General features: G+C 43.3%; 1 protein-coding gene across 3 annotated transcripts in view; it reads left to right on the top strand.

Moving 5' to 3' along the window:
• The window catches only part of LOC119177060 (protein FAN), a 181,793-nt gene that overhangs the window by 61,652 nt on the left and 101,407 nt on the right, over positions 1 to 18,734 (top strand). For all 3 annotated transcript variants that reach the window (XM_075878063.1, XM_037428427.2, XM_037428428.2), the window contains exons 15-17: positions 7,093 to 7,183; positions 12,792 to 12,855; positions 12,947 to 13,055. In XM_075878063.1, coding sequence (XP_075734178.1) covers positions 7,093 to 7,183; positions 12,792 to 12,855; positions 12,947 to 13,055 — 264 coding nt within the window. The remainder of the gene's footprint in view (positions 1 to 7,092; positions 7,184 to 12,791; positions 12,856 to 12,946; positions 13,056 to 18,734) is intronic.

Genomic DNA, 18,734 nt, shown 5'->3' with positions numbered 1-18,734 from the left:
GCCCGAGCACAAAGCTAAGCTCGCCAGTGGACGACCACGGATGTTCCGGGGCGGTTTGACGAACTCTCCTAGTCCACGCTAAAATCAAAAGTGTTGATGCCTGTGCTGTTGTCGTTATTTGAATATTGCAGCCCAGATGCATGAGAATCCCCCCAAATTCGTCGTATTGTGAAGCGGTTGCACGCGACGCCAACACCACGATTTAAACTATGCACACTCACTCGCGGGCATAGAAAGGCACGTTAAAATCACCACATCGTGAATAAAGAGAAACACAAAAGCGGAACTGATAAATAACTTCTTCTTTTACCCATTAGATAGCGCAAGGAGTCCAAAAGCGTTCGAAACAGGGCAAATAGACAAGTTGTAAACTTCGAAAACATACTATCGATGGGGACAGGTGTGGTCACGAAAGTATTAACTGAAGCAATTGGAAGTAATATAATTGATATACTTTGAGCATGGAATGTTTGATGAATAATGGAGCAGTTTGCAAGTCCTCTATGTCACCTCTGTATTTTCAAAACAACGCAGTATATTGCCGCGCGTATGTGCCAGTGGTGGTGACAATGAAGCAGCACAAATGTCCTTGGCCGAGGGCAAAAAACGAAGAAGTCGTTGCAGTCTTTTTCCTGTGATCGATAAAGCGTATTTGTTTGAGGCGCTTTTTGTGCTCGTCGATCCCATGTCGTCACACTGGTGCAGGTGCTCGGTAGTCTTTAGCTTGGCACCCCTTCGCGGACCCGACATGCGAGCCCGGAATCGCTACCACCCGTCGACACACCAGTCCACCGTTTCAGTCGCCGTCTGCGAGGCCTGGCTCTCGAGCTCAATTCCTTGCCAGAAAATGCCAGCAATCGCTTGCCGCCTTCAGCCACCATGGCTTCTGCAGCTCCATCGCACATGACACTTCACAATCCCATGATTCCTGACTGCTTTTATGGTGAAACCTATGAAGACGCACAAGACTGGCTGGACCAGTTCGAACGCTGCGTGAAGTACAACCAGTGGGCCACCCCAGAAGACAAGCTCGCGAATGTGTACTTCTACTTGAAAGGCAACGCCCAGACGTGGTACATCAACAAGGAAAGAAGCATGGCTACGTGGGATGACTTCCGCAACCAGCTGATTGACACCCTTACTAGTCTCAACAGAAAGAAGAATGCGCAACGTTTCTAGGAAGCTAGAATTCAAAAACCAAATGAGAGCGTTGCTATGTTCGCCGAGGACATGACCCATCTTTTCGGCAGGGCAGATCCCGAGATGCCGGAAGACAGGAAGCTGCGGTAGCTAATGCAAGGCGTGAAGGAGCAACTATTTGCTGGGATTGTGAGAAATCCACCAACCACAGTAGGTGAGTTCACGAAAGAAGCTACAGCTATTGAACGGGCCCTACAGCAATAGTACCGCCAGCAGAACCCAGTCAATTTTCGAGCGAGTAGTCTTGATACGACTGCGGCAAGCCTCTGCGACAACGACAGGCCTCTGCGGGAAGTCATCCGGGAGATTTTGAGGGAGGAGCTTCGGCACCTTGGTTTAATTCCAGCAACCGAACCGAGGCCGGCATTTTCTTTTGTCGCTGATTTTGTCCGAGGTGAGGTCTGTCGGACTCTTTCTTCATCCGGCTATGTTGATGTGCGACGACATTTTACTTATGCTGATGCAGTCCGACGCCCCGTCGTCGCGCCTTCAGCACAGCGGACTCCAATGACTGGACCACCACCAACCCTGCAAACACAGCCACTCTCAGCGCTGATGACTTTTTCAACCGCACAGATCTCGCCGACAAGACGAATGCCGTTTGGCCAAAATGTGAAGCCCACAACGTGGTTCAATAGTGAGTCCCCGCTTACCCACAAGTGTCGGAAAACCGATTTGTGGCATACCGCTGACCGTCGACCGGTATACTTTTAATGTGGCGAAGCTGGGCATGTTTACAGAGTTCGCTGTTATCGCGATGCTCAGTACTCGATATTTCCTCACTACCATGATTACGCTACGTAAGACTATTGACGCACGTACAATGACCCTCCTATGAACACACTGCCTCAGAATCCCATGAGGCCCCGCCGCGGTGGTCTAGTGGCTAAGTAAGGTACTCGGCTGCTGACCCGCAGGTCGCGGGATCGACTCTCAGCTGCGGCGGCTGCATTTCCGATGGAGGCGGAAATGTTGTAGGCACGTGTGCTCAGATTTGGGTGCATGTTAAAGAACCCCAGGTGGTCAAAATTTCTGGAGCCCTCCACTACGGCGTCTCTCATAACCATATGGTGGTTTTGGGACTTAAAGCCCCACATTTCAATCAATCAAATCAATCAAAGAATCCAATGAGGCCCGGGTCACTTCTCTATCTCCTGCGCGGGGCACTTCACTAAATCGTCGCAGTTTTGCCGACGTCACCAGGAGCAGGTCCCCTAGCCCGCGACAGGGAAACTAGACGCAGCGACCCGGGGTCGCTGCGTCTAGTTTCCCTGTCGCGGGCTAGGGGACCTGCTCCTGGTGACGTCGGCAAAACTGCGACGATTTAGTGAAGTGCCCCGTGCAGGAGATAGAGAAGTGACCCGGGCCTCATTGGATTCTTTGATTGATTTGATTGATTGAAATGTGGGCCAATAATTGAACTTCCGAACAGCCCCCATTGCAGACATATGACAGCTCGAAGCCACCGATGCCGAAGACGACAGCAACGATTAATCCGACGAATGGAACAACTGGCGACGTAACCGACGTTATCAGCGCTGACCTCATCGTTCACATTGATGGCCACCAAGTGACGGCTCTTGTGGACACCGGCTTTCACTTTTCTGCAATAAGCCTGCAGCTAGCCGACATACTAAGGAAGGTGAAGATGCCATGGCACGGACCCAATATAAGAACTACAGGAGGTCAGTTGATGACACCGGTCGAAAAGTGCACGGCCCGACTCTTCATCATTGATTCGACCTTTGTCACCAACCTCGTCATTCTTCACAAGTGCTGTAAACAGCTCATATTGGGAATGAATTTCTTGCGCGAATACAAGGCTGTGATTGACATCCGTGACAATATATTTTCTTTTGTATGGTTATGAGCTTTTTGGTAATTTCTTTGCGATGTTGTTCCCCAAACTAGCATTCCATAAGTCACTTTAGAGTGGAAAAGCGTGTAGTGGATACTTATTTTTAACCTTAGTGGAATTACATACATTGTTCTAAAGAAGCAACCAACTATTCGTGCCAGTGTGGTAATTCAATGGTTGACATGTGTGTTCCAATTTAACTCCTCCTGAAACCACACGCCAAGAAATTTTTTTCCCTAACATGTGTAATGCCATTTGTTTCAAATTTTACAGTTATGTTGCTAATACGTTTGTTCATAGGCTGGAATATTATATAGGTTATTTATTTTTCATTCAAGGGCAATTCATTCTGCTTTAACCAATTTGAAAGATGACTTGGATAGTTATTTATGCTTACTTCAAGAGATAATAAATTGTCTGATGTAAAGAACACATTGGTATTGTCAGCGTACATAATAACTTCGAGGAAATAAGGTATATCAACTATATAATTTATATAAGCAAGGAACAATGCTGGCGCCGGTATGGACCCTTGGTCTCGTCGTATACTGGTTCCATACTGGGTTCTATACAAGGATCCATGCTGGGGCCAGTATGGACCTTGGTTTAATTTTATTTTTGTAGATATTCTATTGTTGGTTAGTACAAACTGGTTGTGATCTTCCAAGTAACTTTTTTATAACTGTAATGCTACTCCACGCAACCCATTCCTGGATAATATTGCTACGTGCCAGTGCATGGAGTTGAAGAAGACAAAGCAGATAGACTGGCACCATGTGATAGACTAGCATCATGTGGAATGCGGTAGATGTTTTGGCGATGTCCGCTCCTTCTGACCCCCACGCTCAACATCAATCTGCCACTTGCTCCGACAGCGCTATTACTTCGATGATCACTTCCAACTTAACGCCGCAGCAGACTGATGAGCTCCACCGCGTTCTGCTGTCATACATCGACGTTTTTGACATCAGCGGCTGTTCGTTGGGGAAAACTACCGGTATGAGCCACCGCATAAACACTGGTAATGAGCATCCTATTCATAGGCGTCCATATCGGTTGTTGGCGGCCGAGCGTCAAATCATCCAAAGTGAGGTCGACAAATGCTCGCCAAGGACATCATTGAGCCATCCTGCAGTCCTTGGGCTTCTCCTGTAGTGCTGGTCCACAAGAAAGACGGTGCATGGCGTTTCTGCGTGAATTATCGACACCTAAACAAAATTACCAAAAAAGACGTCTATCTTCTGCCACGAATAGATGATGCGCTCGATTGCCTTTATGGGTCCCACTATTTTTCCTCCATAGACCTTCGTTCCGGCTACTGGCAGATGGAGGTAGATGAAATGGACCGTGAAAAGACGGCATTCATCACCCCCGATGGCCTATATCAGTTCAAGGTCATGCCCTTCGGCCTTTGTAACGCTCCAGCCACCTTTGAACGAATGATGGACTCCCTGCTCAGAGGATTCAAATGGTTCTTCCTGTTTGTGCTACTTGGACGACGTCATCGTCTTTTCACCAACATTTGAAACTCGTATAGAGCGCCTCTCAGCCATCCTGGGAATCTTCCCTCGTGCTGGCCTGCAGCTCAACTCATCCAAATGTCACTTTGGACGCCATCAAATCACAGTGCTTGGCCATTTAATAGACGCCAACGGTGTACAACCAGACCCGGCAAAAATCAGCGCCGTCAAAAACTTTCCTGTACCACGATCTGCGAAGGATGTACGCTGCTTTATCGGACTATGCTTCTACTTCCGACACTTTGTGAAAAATTTTGCGCACATAGCTAGGCCGCTTATGCACCTCCTCAAGAAAGAAGTCCCGTTTTCATGGGGCTCCGAAGAGGCTTCTGCGTTCTCGACTCTCGTCGCTCTTCTCACTACTCCTCCGATTCTGGCACACTTCAACCCTGCTGCCCCTACGAAAATCCGCACAGATGCTAGTGGGCATGGCATTGGTGCAGTGCTGTCTTAGAAACAACATGGCCATGATTGCGTTATTGCATATGCCAGCCGCCTTCTATGCGCCCCTGAACGTAACTATTCAATAACAGAGCGTGAGTGCTTGGCTCTTGTATGGGCGTTGGCGAAATTTCGACCTTATCTATACGGATGCCCATTTTCGGTAGTTACCGACCACCACGCACTCTGCTGGCTCAACTCTCTGAAAGATCCATCAGGCCGCCTTGGTCGCTGGGCTTTGCGCCTGCAAGAGTTTTCCTATTCAGTGGTCTACAAATCTGGCCACCTACACCATGATGCCGATTGCCTCTCCCGGTACCCTGTCGACGATCCTGAGGACACTGACGAGCCCACGGAGAACTCTATCTTGTCAGTGTCCGACTTACTTAATATTGTGGAAGAACAGAAGCGTGATCCAGAGCTGCTTGACATCATCAGCCATATGCAATCCTCTACAAATGATGCTTCCGTCCGCTACTTTGTCATTCAAAAGGGTGTGCTATACCGTCGCAATTTCCGACCAGACGGGCCCGAACTTCTCATTGTTGTGCCTAAGCATTTGCGCCACTGTGTTCTCACCGAACTTCACGACGCTCCCACGGCTGGACACCTTGGCATATCCCGCACGTAGGAGCGCGTCCGGCGCCGTTTTTTCTGGCCAGGCCATGCTCATTCGGTACGCCGATACATCGCCACATGTGACCAATGCCAACGTCGTAAAACACCGGCTGTAAATACATCGGTGACTACCCTTCTGAGTCAGTCTCCTTCTCGTAACAATATATTAATGAATAGTCCGAATTGTATGGTGTCAAACACCTTCTGAAGATTGAGAAAAAGCCCAAGTGTGTATTTTTTGTTTTTTATATTTTCGATTATAATATCTTTAATATACACTAAGGCTTGTTCAGTTGATTTATTTTTTTGAAAACTATACTGACTTTTTGTTATTATTTAATGCTTACGAAATAAGGATGATACAATATTACCTCTTCAAAAGTTTTTGATATTGTTGGAAGGACAGTTGTAGGGGGATAGTTCACTAAAATATTTATATCACCACCTTTATATACCGTAGTCACTTTTGCCTCCTTTAACTGCTCAGGAAGTACGCTGTTAATGAGGGTGAGGTAGATAATATAAGCCAGCACGTCAGAAATGAGTGGTCATATCAATTTCAACTTAACAGAACCTATTTCATCGATTCCTGATGCAACATTATTTTTAAGCTTGAACCGTTTTTTTTTAAGAAGAATAGAAGAATATGTCATTTTCACTAGAAATCAAAATGAATAGTTGCCAAAATTAGCAAAAAGTTTGAATAGTTAATCTTTATCTAATGACTTCACGGCACACTTTGTGATTCATGAAATGTAGCTTCAAAAGAATCATCCACTTGCAGCAAAGAATGAGTAGGACACCAGTTTTGAGATGTAAGTCCCCAAAGTTTGCAATAAATTGCATTGGTGCTCCACCTAATTTTGAGCACGAATAGAAAAAATTTTCTGTTTGGTCGGGTAAGTGCCATAACAGTAAATTTTTTCCTTAAGTCTGACAGTTCTAATCTCAAAACTAGTACCAGTTTCAAAATTCATATTATAAGTGTATTTGCATAATAAAAACAGCAGTTTCATTTAATATTGCAATGTATTCTGTAATTAGTTTTGAAGCCTACTAGGGATGTTTTGTTACTTTGTCAGAAATTTCTTATGATCATATATGATAATAATGCATATTAAGTTACTAGTTAATAATGTCTACCTCAAATTAGTGTGTAAACTTGGGTTGCAGCATATGAAAACAATAAAATCAAAAATAAAAAAATATTTTGTGTTTTATAGTTGTACTTCACAGTTGTAGTTTAGTTGCATTAAGCTATATATACGTGCATATACTTGTTTTCAAATGTTTCAAGAAAGTGCAGTTGATTTGCAAACTGACATTTGCACAAGTTTAACCTGATGTGGAAAATTTGCTACTATTTCTGTTATACATTGGCAAGCGTATATTTTTGAATGGTCTTTGGCAATTTTTTCTGGAATATACAAGATGCAAAACAAGCTTACTATGTAGGATCGCTATGCTGAAATGGCCGAACCGAAGTTCCTGTATGGGTCCCACTATTCTACTCCTGGTTTTGTGCTCTACTACTTAGTGCGCAAAAGTAAGTGTGTTAGCTTTACATATGTAGGTTTTTAAGACATGCTTAATATACATACCTTAAACATGGCTATGGCACTTTGAAAATTTATTGTACGATATTTAGTGATAGTTATGAACTCTCTTGTCAGTGTGGTGTCCATAATGACTCTGGACTTTCCAATCCAACGAATTGTGAATATTTTTTACTGTAGAATTTAGTCAATATAATGTTACACTGTTACCTTTTGATTGTGCTTAGCACATTTATTTATTTATTTAAGTTATTTATTTACTTAGTTATTTACTTAGTACTGCTGACACGTAGTCCAAGCAGGGAGGGTGACAGATTGCATATACAATGAAAGTTTGACAACGTAGAAAAGAACAAGATTAAAGGTGCCCTTGAACACTTTTTGAAGCTCGGATCGTTTATTTGAAGTTAAAGTAGACTGATAGTTTGAGATGTCTATAGCATTGCTTAGAACATTAGTGAGTTTTAGTACTGTGTACGGTAGTATCCATAACAGCATTTTGTACTTGAAAACACTGTATTTTGCATAGAGCACGTACGCATAACTTCTGCTCATGTGCAATATATGGAATGCAGCCCTCTTACATACGTAGCATCGTTATGAGTGCTACATGTGCTGTATTAAAACTTGTTTTGATACTTAAATAATAATTATTTTTTTAATCATTCATAAAAATCACTAGATCAGTGCTGACCATATCAGCACATGGTGGCACTCGCTAGAAGCATTGCTGATTGATATCACAATGCGCTCATTCGTAATTGGTTACAAATGAAAGTTCCACTTAATCACTTCATTGCCTCAGCAAATTGTTTGAAACTTGTTGTTAGTATTTTGTTTGTCGTGCTTTTTATATTACTGCAAAGAGATACTGTTGTAAAATTAACAAACTCTGCAGCTACAAAACAAGGTATAGGTGCTGATTTATTCGCATCCTGTGGCCTCTTGGCATAGAAAAATGTGCACGTGACGTTTATCTCTGGGCAAAAACTTTCTGCTCACTTCTGCACCCTCTTGAGCAATTCCTTTTTGTGTGTGCTGTACACTGATTGATTGATTGATATGTGGGGTTTAACGTCCCAAAACCACTATATGATTATGAGAGACGCCGTAGTGGAGGGCTCCGGAAATTTAGACCACCTGGGGTTCTTTAACGTGCACCCAAATCTGAGCACACGGGCCTACAACATTTCCGCCTTCATCGGAAATGCAGCCGCCGCAGCCCGGATTCGAACCCGCGCCCTGCGGGTCAGCAGCCGAGTACCTTAGCCACTAGACCACCGCGGCGGGGCGTGTGTGCTGTACACTTGCGTGTGGGATTGAAGAGGGGAATGTTTCTGACCTTAGGGCACTATTTTTGTCTCGCCAAAAGTTTGTGTCTTACAAAGATAATTGTAGGTAGGTAAATTGTAGAACTATAGATAAGTATGCTTGCAGGAATATGTACATTGATAAGTGTACTGTATAACACCATTTATTGTTAGATGTTAAAATAGGTATAATGTGCCTAACAACCTATAATGTTTAAACATCTGCGGCAACATAGCAGTACCATACATAAGGAGAGAAGTGTGATTCTTCAGGACCACATATACAGTAGACTCGCAATAATTTGAATTCTGATAATTCATCTGTTTGGTTAATTCAAACAAAATTAAATTTTTTGGTTGGCCCTCTATTCTTTCAATGTAATTAAAGGCCCCTCAATTCAAACTCCATCATTTGTATAATTCATACTTTTTGTGGTTCCATACCAAAAAATAAATATGTGCTGCTTTCCTACTGCTATTTAAAAATTTTGATGCTTATATAATCCTAACAATAAACAATTGAAAAAAAAAAAACACAAGTGTCTCAGGCCTTCAAGGAAAAAGGCTTTGCTATTAAACAAATGTTTGAAATGAAGCACATGCATGGTAAACCTAGATGCTTTTCAACTGGCATAGAGAGCTTTGTGATGAAGGCACATGTAGCAAAGAAGCAGTTGGCGATTCAAGATTTTTTAAGAGGTCTGATCAGCAGTAAGTGACCTATAAACTTGTGAACCTTACACCTCTGCTTTCTCTTCATTGCGTGCAGTTAGGGTTTAAAAACTTTTGTGAAATTTTTGTGTTAAAATCAATGCCTAATCGTAATGTGGGATGTCACCTCACCCACATTCATACATCTGAAAATTTCTGATGATTCAAACTTCTTGAAGATTCAAACTAAAATCAGAGGTTCCTTTGAGTTTGAATTAATGAGAGTTGACTGTATGCCTTAAAAGAGGCAAACATGTGAAGCAAACATGTGGCACTGGATGCAAATATCTGGAACTGGTGAAGTAAGATAAATATCTCACCAAATCCCTGTATAAGCTAAATATTGTTTTCGCAGAAACGAGATGAGACAAGCGACCCTCTTTTTTATTTGCTTATTAACGCGCGTGCTCTTCCGTGCCCCTTGTCTTCTTCTCCTTGTCTTCGGCAAGTTGCAATAGCTTCCGGCCCGCATGAAGCTTTGTTGTCCTCATTGGAAACAACCTTCAAGTTGGTAGATATGTTGTGCAGGTCTCCGAATGAGTTTTCCATTGATTTTCAAAAGGTAGGAGTGTATCTTGCCGTCGTCTCCCGAATAAACTTCCATGGCTTTAGCCAGGTTCCAAAATGATCTAGGAGTGCGTGAGCCAAGCAAAACGATGTCTCCTTGGTTCACTCTCGTTTCTTGTTTACTTGCGTAAGCTTGCTCTCTCAATTCCTCCAGATATTCCTTGTTCCGTCTTTTCCACCTCATCTTTCATGATGTTTTGCCGCTTTCTCCAGATTTCTTCAATTTTGACTTCGTGTTGATCTTCGTCATTTCCTAAAAGTTTGTATTTTCCACCTATTATGTCAGCCGGCACAATAGGTAGCGGCTCATCCGGTTAGCTGTATACATAAGTTAATGGCCTGTTGCTAAGCACCGCTTCAACTTCAGTGGTTATTGTTTCCATCTCTTCTCTGGTTAGCAGTCTCTTTCCGATGACTTTCCTCATTAATGATTTCATGCTTCGTAATGCTTTGTATTATCCTTTCATAGAAGCCTCCCCACCAAGGCGCTTGTTCGGCGATAAACTTCCGCTTTATTTTATCTCCTGGGTTAGCTCTATTAGAGACTTTTTATAATTGCTTCAGCATACGATTGCTTTTTCTGTTGGCTTTTTTGAGTGTCCCTGCATTGTCACTGTATATTGTGCGATATAAGCCTCTTCTCGTTGTAAATCTTCTGAATGCATGTAAGAATGCTTCTGTTTTACTGTTGTCGACAACTTCTAGATGTACAGCTCTTGTTGTTGCACACACAAATACTGCGATGTACAGTTTTATCATGCCTTTCACGGCGTCTTTTATAAGCATTGGGCCTGCAAAGTTTACACCAGTCACTTCAAATGGTTGTCGGTGGTTTACTCTGTCAGCAGGCAGAGGTGCTCTGTCTTGTTCGATTGGTTTAGCGTCAAATTGTTGACACTTTAAGCATCCATGAAAAACCTTCTTCACGAGCGGCCTTCCTTGGATTATCCAATATTTCGTTCTAAGCTGCAACAGTGTTGCACTGACTCCTCCATGTAACGCGAGTTGATGCACATGTCGTACTAGTAGCTTTGTAGTGGCCGTCCAATTTGGTAGCACAATTGGATCTTTTTCGTTCTATGTCAGTCTACTTTGAGATAGACGACCCTTGTGCCTTATTAGCCCTTGTTCATCTTCAAAGACTTCCTTACCACAAAGAAGCATCCTTGTTGTCTTAGTCACATTGCTCTTTTTGAGTATAATATGTTCCCTTATCTTTCATTGTTCCAATTTTATTATCGCCGTCTCTGCATTCTTCAGTTCCTCAAAACTCAGATCGCCAATTATCCACTTCTTTCTTATTATCTGTATGTATCGCAGAACCCAAGCTGTTACTCTGAGCAATCTTAAGTAGGTTCCATACTTCTCTGCATTGTTCACGACCGGAATTGACGTGTATGTGTTAGTTGCATAACATTCACTACTCTCAGTATCTTCGTCCGTTTTCGTCTGCCCTGTGGTCTTGTTTTCCATTGCAAGCCACTTTGGCCCATGCCACCATAGGTCCGACTGTATCAAAGCCTTTGCGCTTACACCTCTGGTCATGAGATCAGCTGGGTTCTCTTCATTTGCTATGTATTTGCACTCTGATAGCTTCGTTTTCTCTTTTATCTCCTTCACCCTATTCTGTACAAAGATGTCTAGTTTTTTTTTTCCGTGTAGCCAACTAAGAACAATGGTCGAGTTCGTCCAGTATCTTGTAGCGTTTATATTTCCTACAAATCCGCTTCTGATGTATTCAGAAATACGTGCAGACAGCAATGCAGCCATCAACTCAAATCGCGGTAACGAGATTTGCTTTACTGGCGCTATTCTTCCTTTTGCAATTAGTATTTCAGCCTCCTTTTCCTTCTCGTAGTGATTTATCAAATAGGCCGCTGTTCTGTATGCATATGGACTTGCATCTGAAAAGAAGTGAAGTTCCATGTGAATAGGCTTCCTCCTTTGTCTTACATCAAACCATCGTGGTACACTGAACTCTTAAGTCGATTCCAGCTCTTTAATCCATCTCCTCAAAGTCTTTCGTTTCATCATCTGGCAGTGAGTCGTCCCAAGATGTCCTTTTCCTCCACATGTTTTGTATTTCTCGCTTGGCTATTACCGTGAATGGAGTAGAGTCCCAGAGGATTGTATACTCTTGCAGTGAGCTGTAACATTTGGCGCTTCGTTACTGCACCGCTGGTATCGATGCCATTTATGTCAAACAATGGTAGGTGCTGCCTATCTTCCTTAAAGTTCCATCTGATGACTAGGACCTTTATTTTGGTGGAAGCCCCGGAGCTTGCGTTTTCCTCTTTCTTTATATCTTGTTGTAATCCAGGCTCATTTGTGTTGAACTTTGTGAGAGTCATTGATGCTTCTTGAAAAATCTCCTTTGCTTCTCAGTAAAGTTTTTTAGCTTCTTGTGTCAGCACAAGACATATCGTTCTGTGTCAGCACATAACTGTGTCAGCACAAGACATACCGTTCGGACTCGTGTACATGTGATGAATAAACGTCACATGTTTATAAACACACACTCGTGAACAAGTTCATCGCACTCGCGAAATGCTTGGCGGACAACGCGTCGTTGATTCCCTAACTCTGAGACATGACCTCTCAATTGCACAGCAGTGCACACAGCAAGAGAACGTGCTCCAACGTCTGCGAGGCGCAGTTCATTCCGTTAATTAAAACAGCCTCTTAATTATACAGCAGCACACAGCAAGAGAGCGCATCCCAACTTCTGCAAGGCGCGGTTCATTCCGTTAATTAAAACGGCGAGCATCGCTCATGCACTCGCGAAATGCACCGCGGACGACACCAAACTCTCACGCAGAAGCCCCAACTACAAGGGCGAATTTCTCTGCCAAATCTGGTGGCAGTCTGGCAACACTGACCCTTTAAACCTGGCAACAACTTATGCAACGCCAAACAGAACTTTTCAGATTTCTTAAAACTGTTGTAAGTGTGTCTATTTTTGTGTATACTATGGTTAGCTGCACTTTGCAATTGTTCTGCATGGTTTCAGCGCCACAGTATATGCTATGCCTGCAGAATGGCCGCTTTGACCACCCTGACAGAATGTTCAATAGGTTTGTTTTATTTGTACTCCTCACTGCATGCTATTGGTATGCTTTGTGGTCTTTGATACTGAATGCACATAATTTTTTCTTTTGTTTCAAGTATTTCTGACACATGGAGAAATGTGACTACAGATGCAGCAGATTTTAAAGAACTAATTCCCGAGTTTTATGACCTCACTTGCAGTGGGGATTTCTTGGTCAACTCACTGGTGAGTATCTGCATTAACATTGTATGAATAACCCTGTGACTGTGTGTACCATCATCATCATTCTGTCTTAGTCCACTGAAGGATGAGGGCCTCTCCCCAGTGATCTTCTTCAGTTTACCCTATCTTGTGCAAGCGGAATCCATTTTATCCCAGCAAACTTCGGACTTCTGCTTGGCATTTTCTAACCTTATTTGTATCTATCACAATTCAATGTGAAACGTCTATCTATACCAATATCTCTAGCCACCCACGCCTGATTTATCTGGTGATTGTCTCCTTAACACGGTAAGTGCCAAAATTGGCATTGGAAGACATAAGTGCACGATGAACATGATTAACAGGTTGGGGCATGAATAACATGACATGCCTGTCACATACCTAAGTCGTAAAGCCCTTTCCCCCAGTAACGTGTAGTGCATACTTGCAAACAGCCTATGGTATTTGGGTATGCACCACAAGCAATTTAGTATATATCAACTCAGGAATATAAAAAATCAACATTAGAAAATTTATAAACACTTCACATAGGTAAAAAACACTAATTGTTCAATGTACAGTCGAGCCCACATATAACGGCCCCACTTAAAATGAACTTTCACTTAGAACGAACAATATCCGCATGACCGGGAAAATATACATTGGTTCAGTGGCACAAAATCGCACTTACAACGAATGTTTCTGAGCGCCGCCGATCGGTTACAGCGAACGGGGTCGGCGCTCTGCCAACTTCCCTGGAAACCACTTTCGACCACCGATCAGGCATCAGGGAGGTGCCCCTGTTTTCTTATTGTCAAACGGTGACCCTGCCTCTGCGCCCCTCTAGTTGCCGCTCTCCCCGACTGCTTTTTGTTACGCACCTCTCTTTCCTTTGTCCCCCGGCTACTCTGAGCACCCCGCATCGCTAGACGAGGCCTGTGTTTTCACACTGCCACCCATCTTTCAAAGACCGGTCGGCCACCTCTCCTGTTTTTGATCACTGGTACTTTCGCTGGCGTCGCCGGCCTGGAGTGACCAGACCAATTGTCAACATCGTGGGCCACCGACTGTATCCGATCATCTGCGTCTAGTGTACGTGCGTACTCTACCCCATCGACTTTGATAATTCGCAATTTGTTTCATGTTTGACTTCTGCGCACTCAGGCACTCTTTCAAGTTTTTCAACATGCGAGTTGCGCGTTTCGTGGACCTTTAAAGCAAGCTACCCGACCTGCCTGCTTCCCGCATGTTTTGGTTTTCAAGGTTGCCCTCCCACCGTGTCCTCCTTTCTCTTCACTCTATTGCAACTCCTTGCCCTTCTCTCGCAAATCTGCTCTCCTGTCTTGATCACAACCCCTTCGCCCATCTCCACTGCTCCGCAACGGCCGCCACGCTGGCTCGAATTAGTTTCGTTTTCTGACTGGAAACGGGCCCAGAGCTGTTCCACGCCTTCTGGCATGTGTGTCGCGTGTGCGCATCTTGCTCGCTCTTGGTGTGCGTGTATGATCATGATGGCCGACGGGAGGACTAGCATGCTTTTTCGTGCCGCTTAACAAAATGTCGAAAGTGTGACCGCTTGGCTTGAGCGTAATGCGTGCGTTAGGTGCCGCGTTGCGGAGTGCTTACTGATAGCTGTTGACTACCTGGCAGCCAACTTGCCACTTCGGGCGTCTTGGTATTCAGCTGTGGAGATGGTGAATATTTCGTGGGCAGCGGTGACGGCTACATGCACGTGAAACTGTTTTCTCGAAGCCGACTTTGTCGTCGACGTCGAGCCCGATGCCGAGCCTGAAACTTCCGAATAAAACCACTGTGGCGGCGATTTGCGACAGTGCGCCATCGACTCCGACATAAGAGAGCAGGTGGGACATCTGTTGTGATGGTTTCATTAGGGCCGATGATGATGCCGACACCGCGTAACCGTGCATGGATTAGGGCATTGTGAATACAGTACGTGGCGAGAGCGATTTGGAGGTATCGGATTGCGAGAACGACGAAACTTTGGAGCCAGTGCCTCATGCACCTTATGCCACGGGCCTCAGTGAACGAGCATGCTGCCGTTTGAAATAAACTCGAGACCGCCCTCGTCGCTTCTGCTCTTCGAAACACCTGTATCACAAACTTTTTTGGGCAAAAAAAGTTTGTTTTCACTCGCAACTTTTTTAAAAGCTGTGTTTCATTTACTACGAACTTCGGGATACAGCGAACAGATGCCGCGTCAGGCTCAGGTTCGTTATAAGCGGGCTTGACTGTAGTTGGAAATTTAGTTGTAGGAGACTTACTCTCGCCAACATGAAGCTGTCACCCTGAGCTATCTACTATGTGGTGCATACTGTAAGTAGATGTAATAGATCCGCAATTGTTAAACAATTGCCACTACAATTACTTGTGGTAGTGGTGCTTGTATATTGTATCTAGTAGTCGTGTTGGCTTATCCGCTCTTGTGAAAATGCATTAAGTATTGCAGACGTGCTCCTAAAACTCAGAAAGTTGTAGCTAAGGGACACTAAAATGAGGAATGATTTTCATGCATCAGTAAAGTGCAGTTTCAAAGTTTCGAAAACACCCCACTTACCGCGAGATGATGCTTGGTAATCGAGGACACGTGCGAAAAGAAAACGTGGGTGGCTACGGCACCCTGAAAATCACGCACCAAACAGTGACCTCGGAGATCTTGAGGGGGCTGGGTCCTACAAAGTTTGTAATCATTAAAAATGAAGTATATTGTCGTCTTAGGGTGCCATAGACCTAACATACGAAGTTTCAGAAAACTTCATGGAGCCCATACGAAACTACGAAAAATATGTTTTGAAATTCATGATTTCATGCACAGATCTTGGCACGAAATTTCAAAATGAAGCTTCAACCTTGATTTTATCCACTAATAATGAACTTATGATACTGAAACTTGTGACATTAGTTTCCAAAGGACAGTTCATGAATTTAAATGAATTGGCAAGCTCTGCTTGTGATTTGCTCATTATTGCTTCGTAGTGTGTACTTATGTGAGTGGAAACATTCTTTCTGACCACAGGTTATCATTTAGATGCTAGCATAGATAATGTATCTCGTAAGCCCACGATATCCACACAATTACTCAATTTACACAAAGGTGTCTATTCATCTATTAACACGTAGCTCGGAGCCAGAAAAATTTGGCATGGGCAGCTACTCACTTAACAGCTTCACATGAATTAGATTCCCTCAATGCGAGAGATCTGCCAGAGCTTGTTTGTCATAAAAACAAGTTTCATACTCGTATGTTGCCCCTGAAAATCGTTTGAATGGGTATTTACTTTCACTGTCAATCGTTTGTAAAGGGGTACACAAAAAATTACTTGCAGAGTCAGTTGTAAACGTAAAGGAAGGGTTAAATGTTGCCAAGGAGCATAGGTACTCTGGCAAGGTAAACAAAACTGTAGTGCATGCGGGTAAGAGGAGAATGTTCAAAGCCACTGGGTCCACAGTTGCAGCTCCGGCTTGAATTAGCGGCCCTTTGAGGTCTTGCCTTGTCAGAATTGGGCTTTGAATTTTAGTATATGAATACAAATATTGTAAGTCAACACACGTTTGAAAACTTTGTAGTCTATCAGTCTCTTTTGCACTGTATATACCTTTCCATTAAGAGCTCCCTGAACTTTGCCATACTGCCCTCTTAACAATTATAAGTTTTGGTGTGTGCTGCCCTAAAAGGCTTTGTAGGGGCATCAGCACTTTCTTTAGGGCTCACTCAACAGTCCATGAAAAAAAGTACTGTCTGCTCTCGACATATACTTAAAATATCCATGTATATAATGAGCTTGGCACTGGTGTGTGGAAACCAAAAAGATTGGCACATATAGGTATATTCAAGCACTCAGGCTTTATGATAGAACATCTTCATCTCAAAATGTGTAATAAGCTATTTGAATTGCAGAGCTCGGTGGCCTGTTGGTGCAAATCAGTTTTAGTGAAAAAAATTTTTTGGGCCTTCTTTCACTTGAGTAAACATTGGTCTTTTTTGGTCTTTTTAAAAGGCTGCTGCTATGAATAATGCTAAATAGCTTGACTGTTTTACCACGGGTTTTATTGTGCCCAGTTGAGCATTTTGCTGTGTGCGAGTTCATTATAGTGAATAGTAAACATGATATAATACTGCATTTCACAAATTCCAAAGGCGCATTCAAAGCAGTTTTGTTTGCTCTTTTTGATGCAAAACTATTGCCAAGGTAGATTGGGAAAAATGCTGCATGTTCTGATGAAAGAAGAAAAGTGCATGTGGAGACCCAGTCTTGTCGAGACTGCTCCACTGAAATTGAAAGGTCTAGAAGTCTTTATGCTTTCTTTTTTCTCCTGTTTTTCTCTAGCCTTATCTCAGTTGATGCCTGTATTGAAGGATGTCATGTGCATTACTGTGCCATTACTGTGTGTGCTTTCGTTTGCGCCGCTTTGAATGGTGTACAATGGAAACTGGGCAAACATATACAATGTTTTGAACGGGTGCCTATGTGCCTAATTGCTTCAACATTGATGCTTGAGTGCCTTCCACTTGCACATTTGGAGGCATTTTCCCGTATCATAGGGAGGTGTGTGCTAACGGAACCTGTGGCACTCTCTGACTCCTAGTGGCTAATGTATTCAGCTAAACCCGCAGGTCACGGGATCGAATCCCGGCTGCAGCGGGTGCATTTTCAATGGAGGCGAAAATGCTGTAGGCCCGTGTGCTCAGATTTGGATGCACGTTAAAGAACCCCAGGTGGTCGAAATTTTCTGAGCCCTCCACTACGGCGTCTCTCATAATCATATGGTGGCTGTGGCACGTTAAACCCCACATATCAATCATATCAAATCTCTGACTCCACTGTTGGAATCAAGAATTAGTTTCATCTGCCAATGTTACATCTGTAACTTCCCTTCACCTTGATGGCTTTTGCAGAACTGATTTCAATATATTGCTGCTTCAAGTAGTTGTTTAATTCACTGTAGCATTGCTATCTACTGGCTTCGTTGTTAGCTCAGATGGTACACACACACACATGCACGCTCACACACACATACACACACACACACAAGGCATAGGTCCTGGGTTCGAATCCGAGAACCGGATGACTTTTTCTTCTGCAAAGCTTGTTTTCTGAGAAGCCGGTATGTACATTAGAAGATGTGCAAACATTCAAAAATTTTGAATAAGAATATGTAAATTGAATATTGCATTCAGAAATTGCCGAATATTTTCTAATACTTTTTGAATAATTAGCATGAAAGAAAAAACTCCAAGTGAAAATCAATTAGGATGAGCAAAGGGTTTTTTCTTAATTTGTACATTGCGAAGATGCATACAGTTCAAGCTTTTAAAAGACTGGACTATCGAAGCTTTACTCATCACTGGGTGAAGTAATTTTTGCCTTAAACTGCTATGTCGCCGAAACAAATGTGTCCACAATCTACTGTCATTATTATGAGATTTCAAGATATTCAGTCAGAAAACAATATTCAGCGTTTAGGTCTTAACTGGTGACAAAGCACAAGCTCGATTACTGAATTAACTGCTGTATTCCTCCTAAGTTAAAGGTGCACATTTAATGAGATCCTGTTGCATGCTGGCTGTAGCCAAGAAGCTCGACAAAAGTGGTCTAGTTTCCTGGTTATATCTAGCACATTGTGCAGGACACGATTAAGCATGTATCTCGAACCTCTAATCAATACCGTATGTGAGCTCCTCAC

The sequence above is a fragment of the Rhipicephalus microplus genome, chromosome X (assembly GCF_043290135.1).
Source record: "Rhipicephalus microplus isolate Deutch F79 chromosome X, USDA_Rmic, whole genome shotgun sequence".
NCBI classification, from domain to species: Eukaryota; Metazoa; Arthropoda; class Arachnida; order Ixodida; family Ixodidae; genus Rhipicephalus; species Rhipicephalus microplus.
Note: the sequence above shows the minus strand (reverse complement) of the source record. Positions and strands in the feature narration are given on the sequence as shown.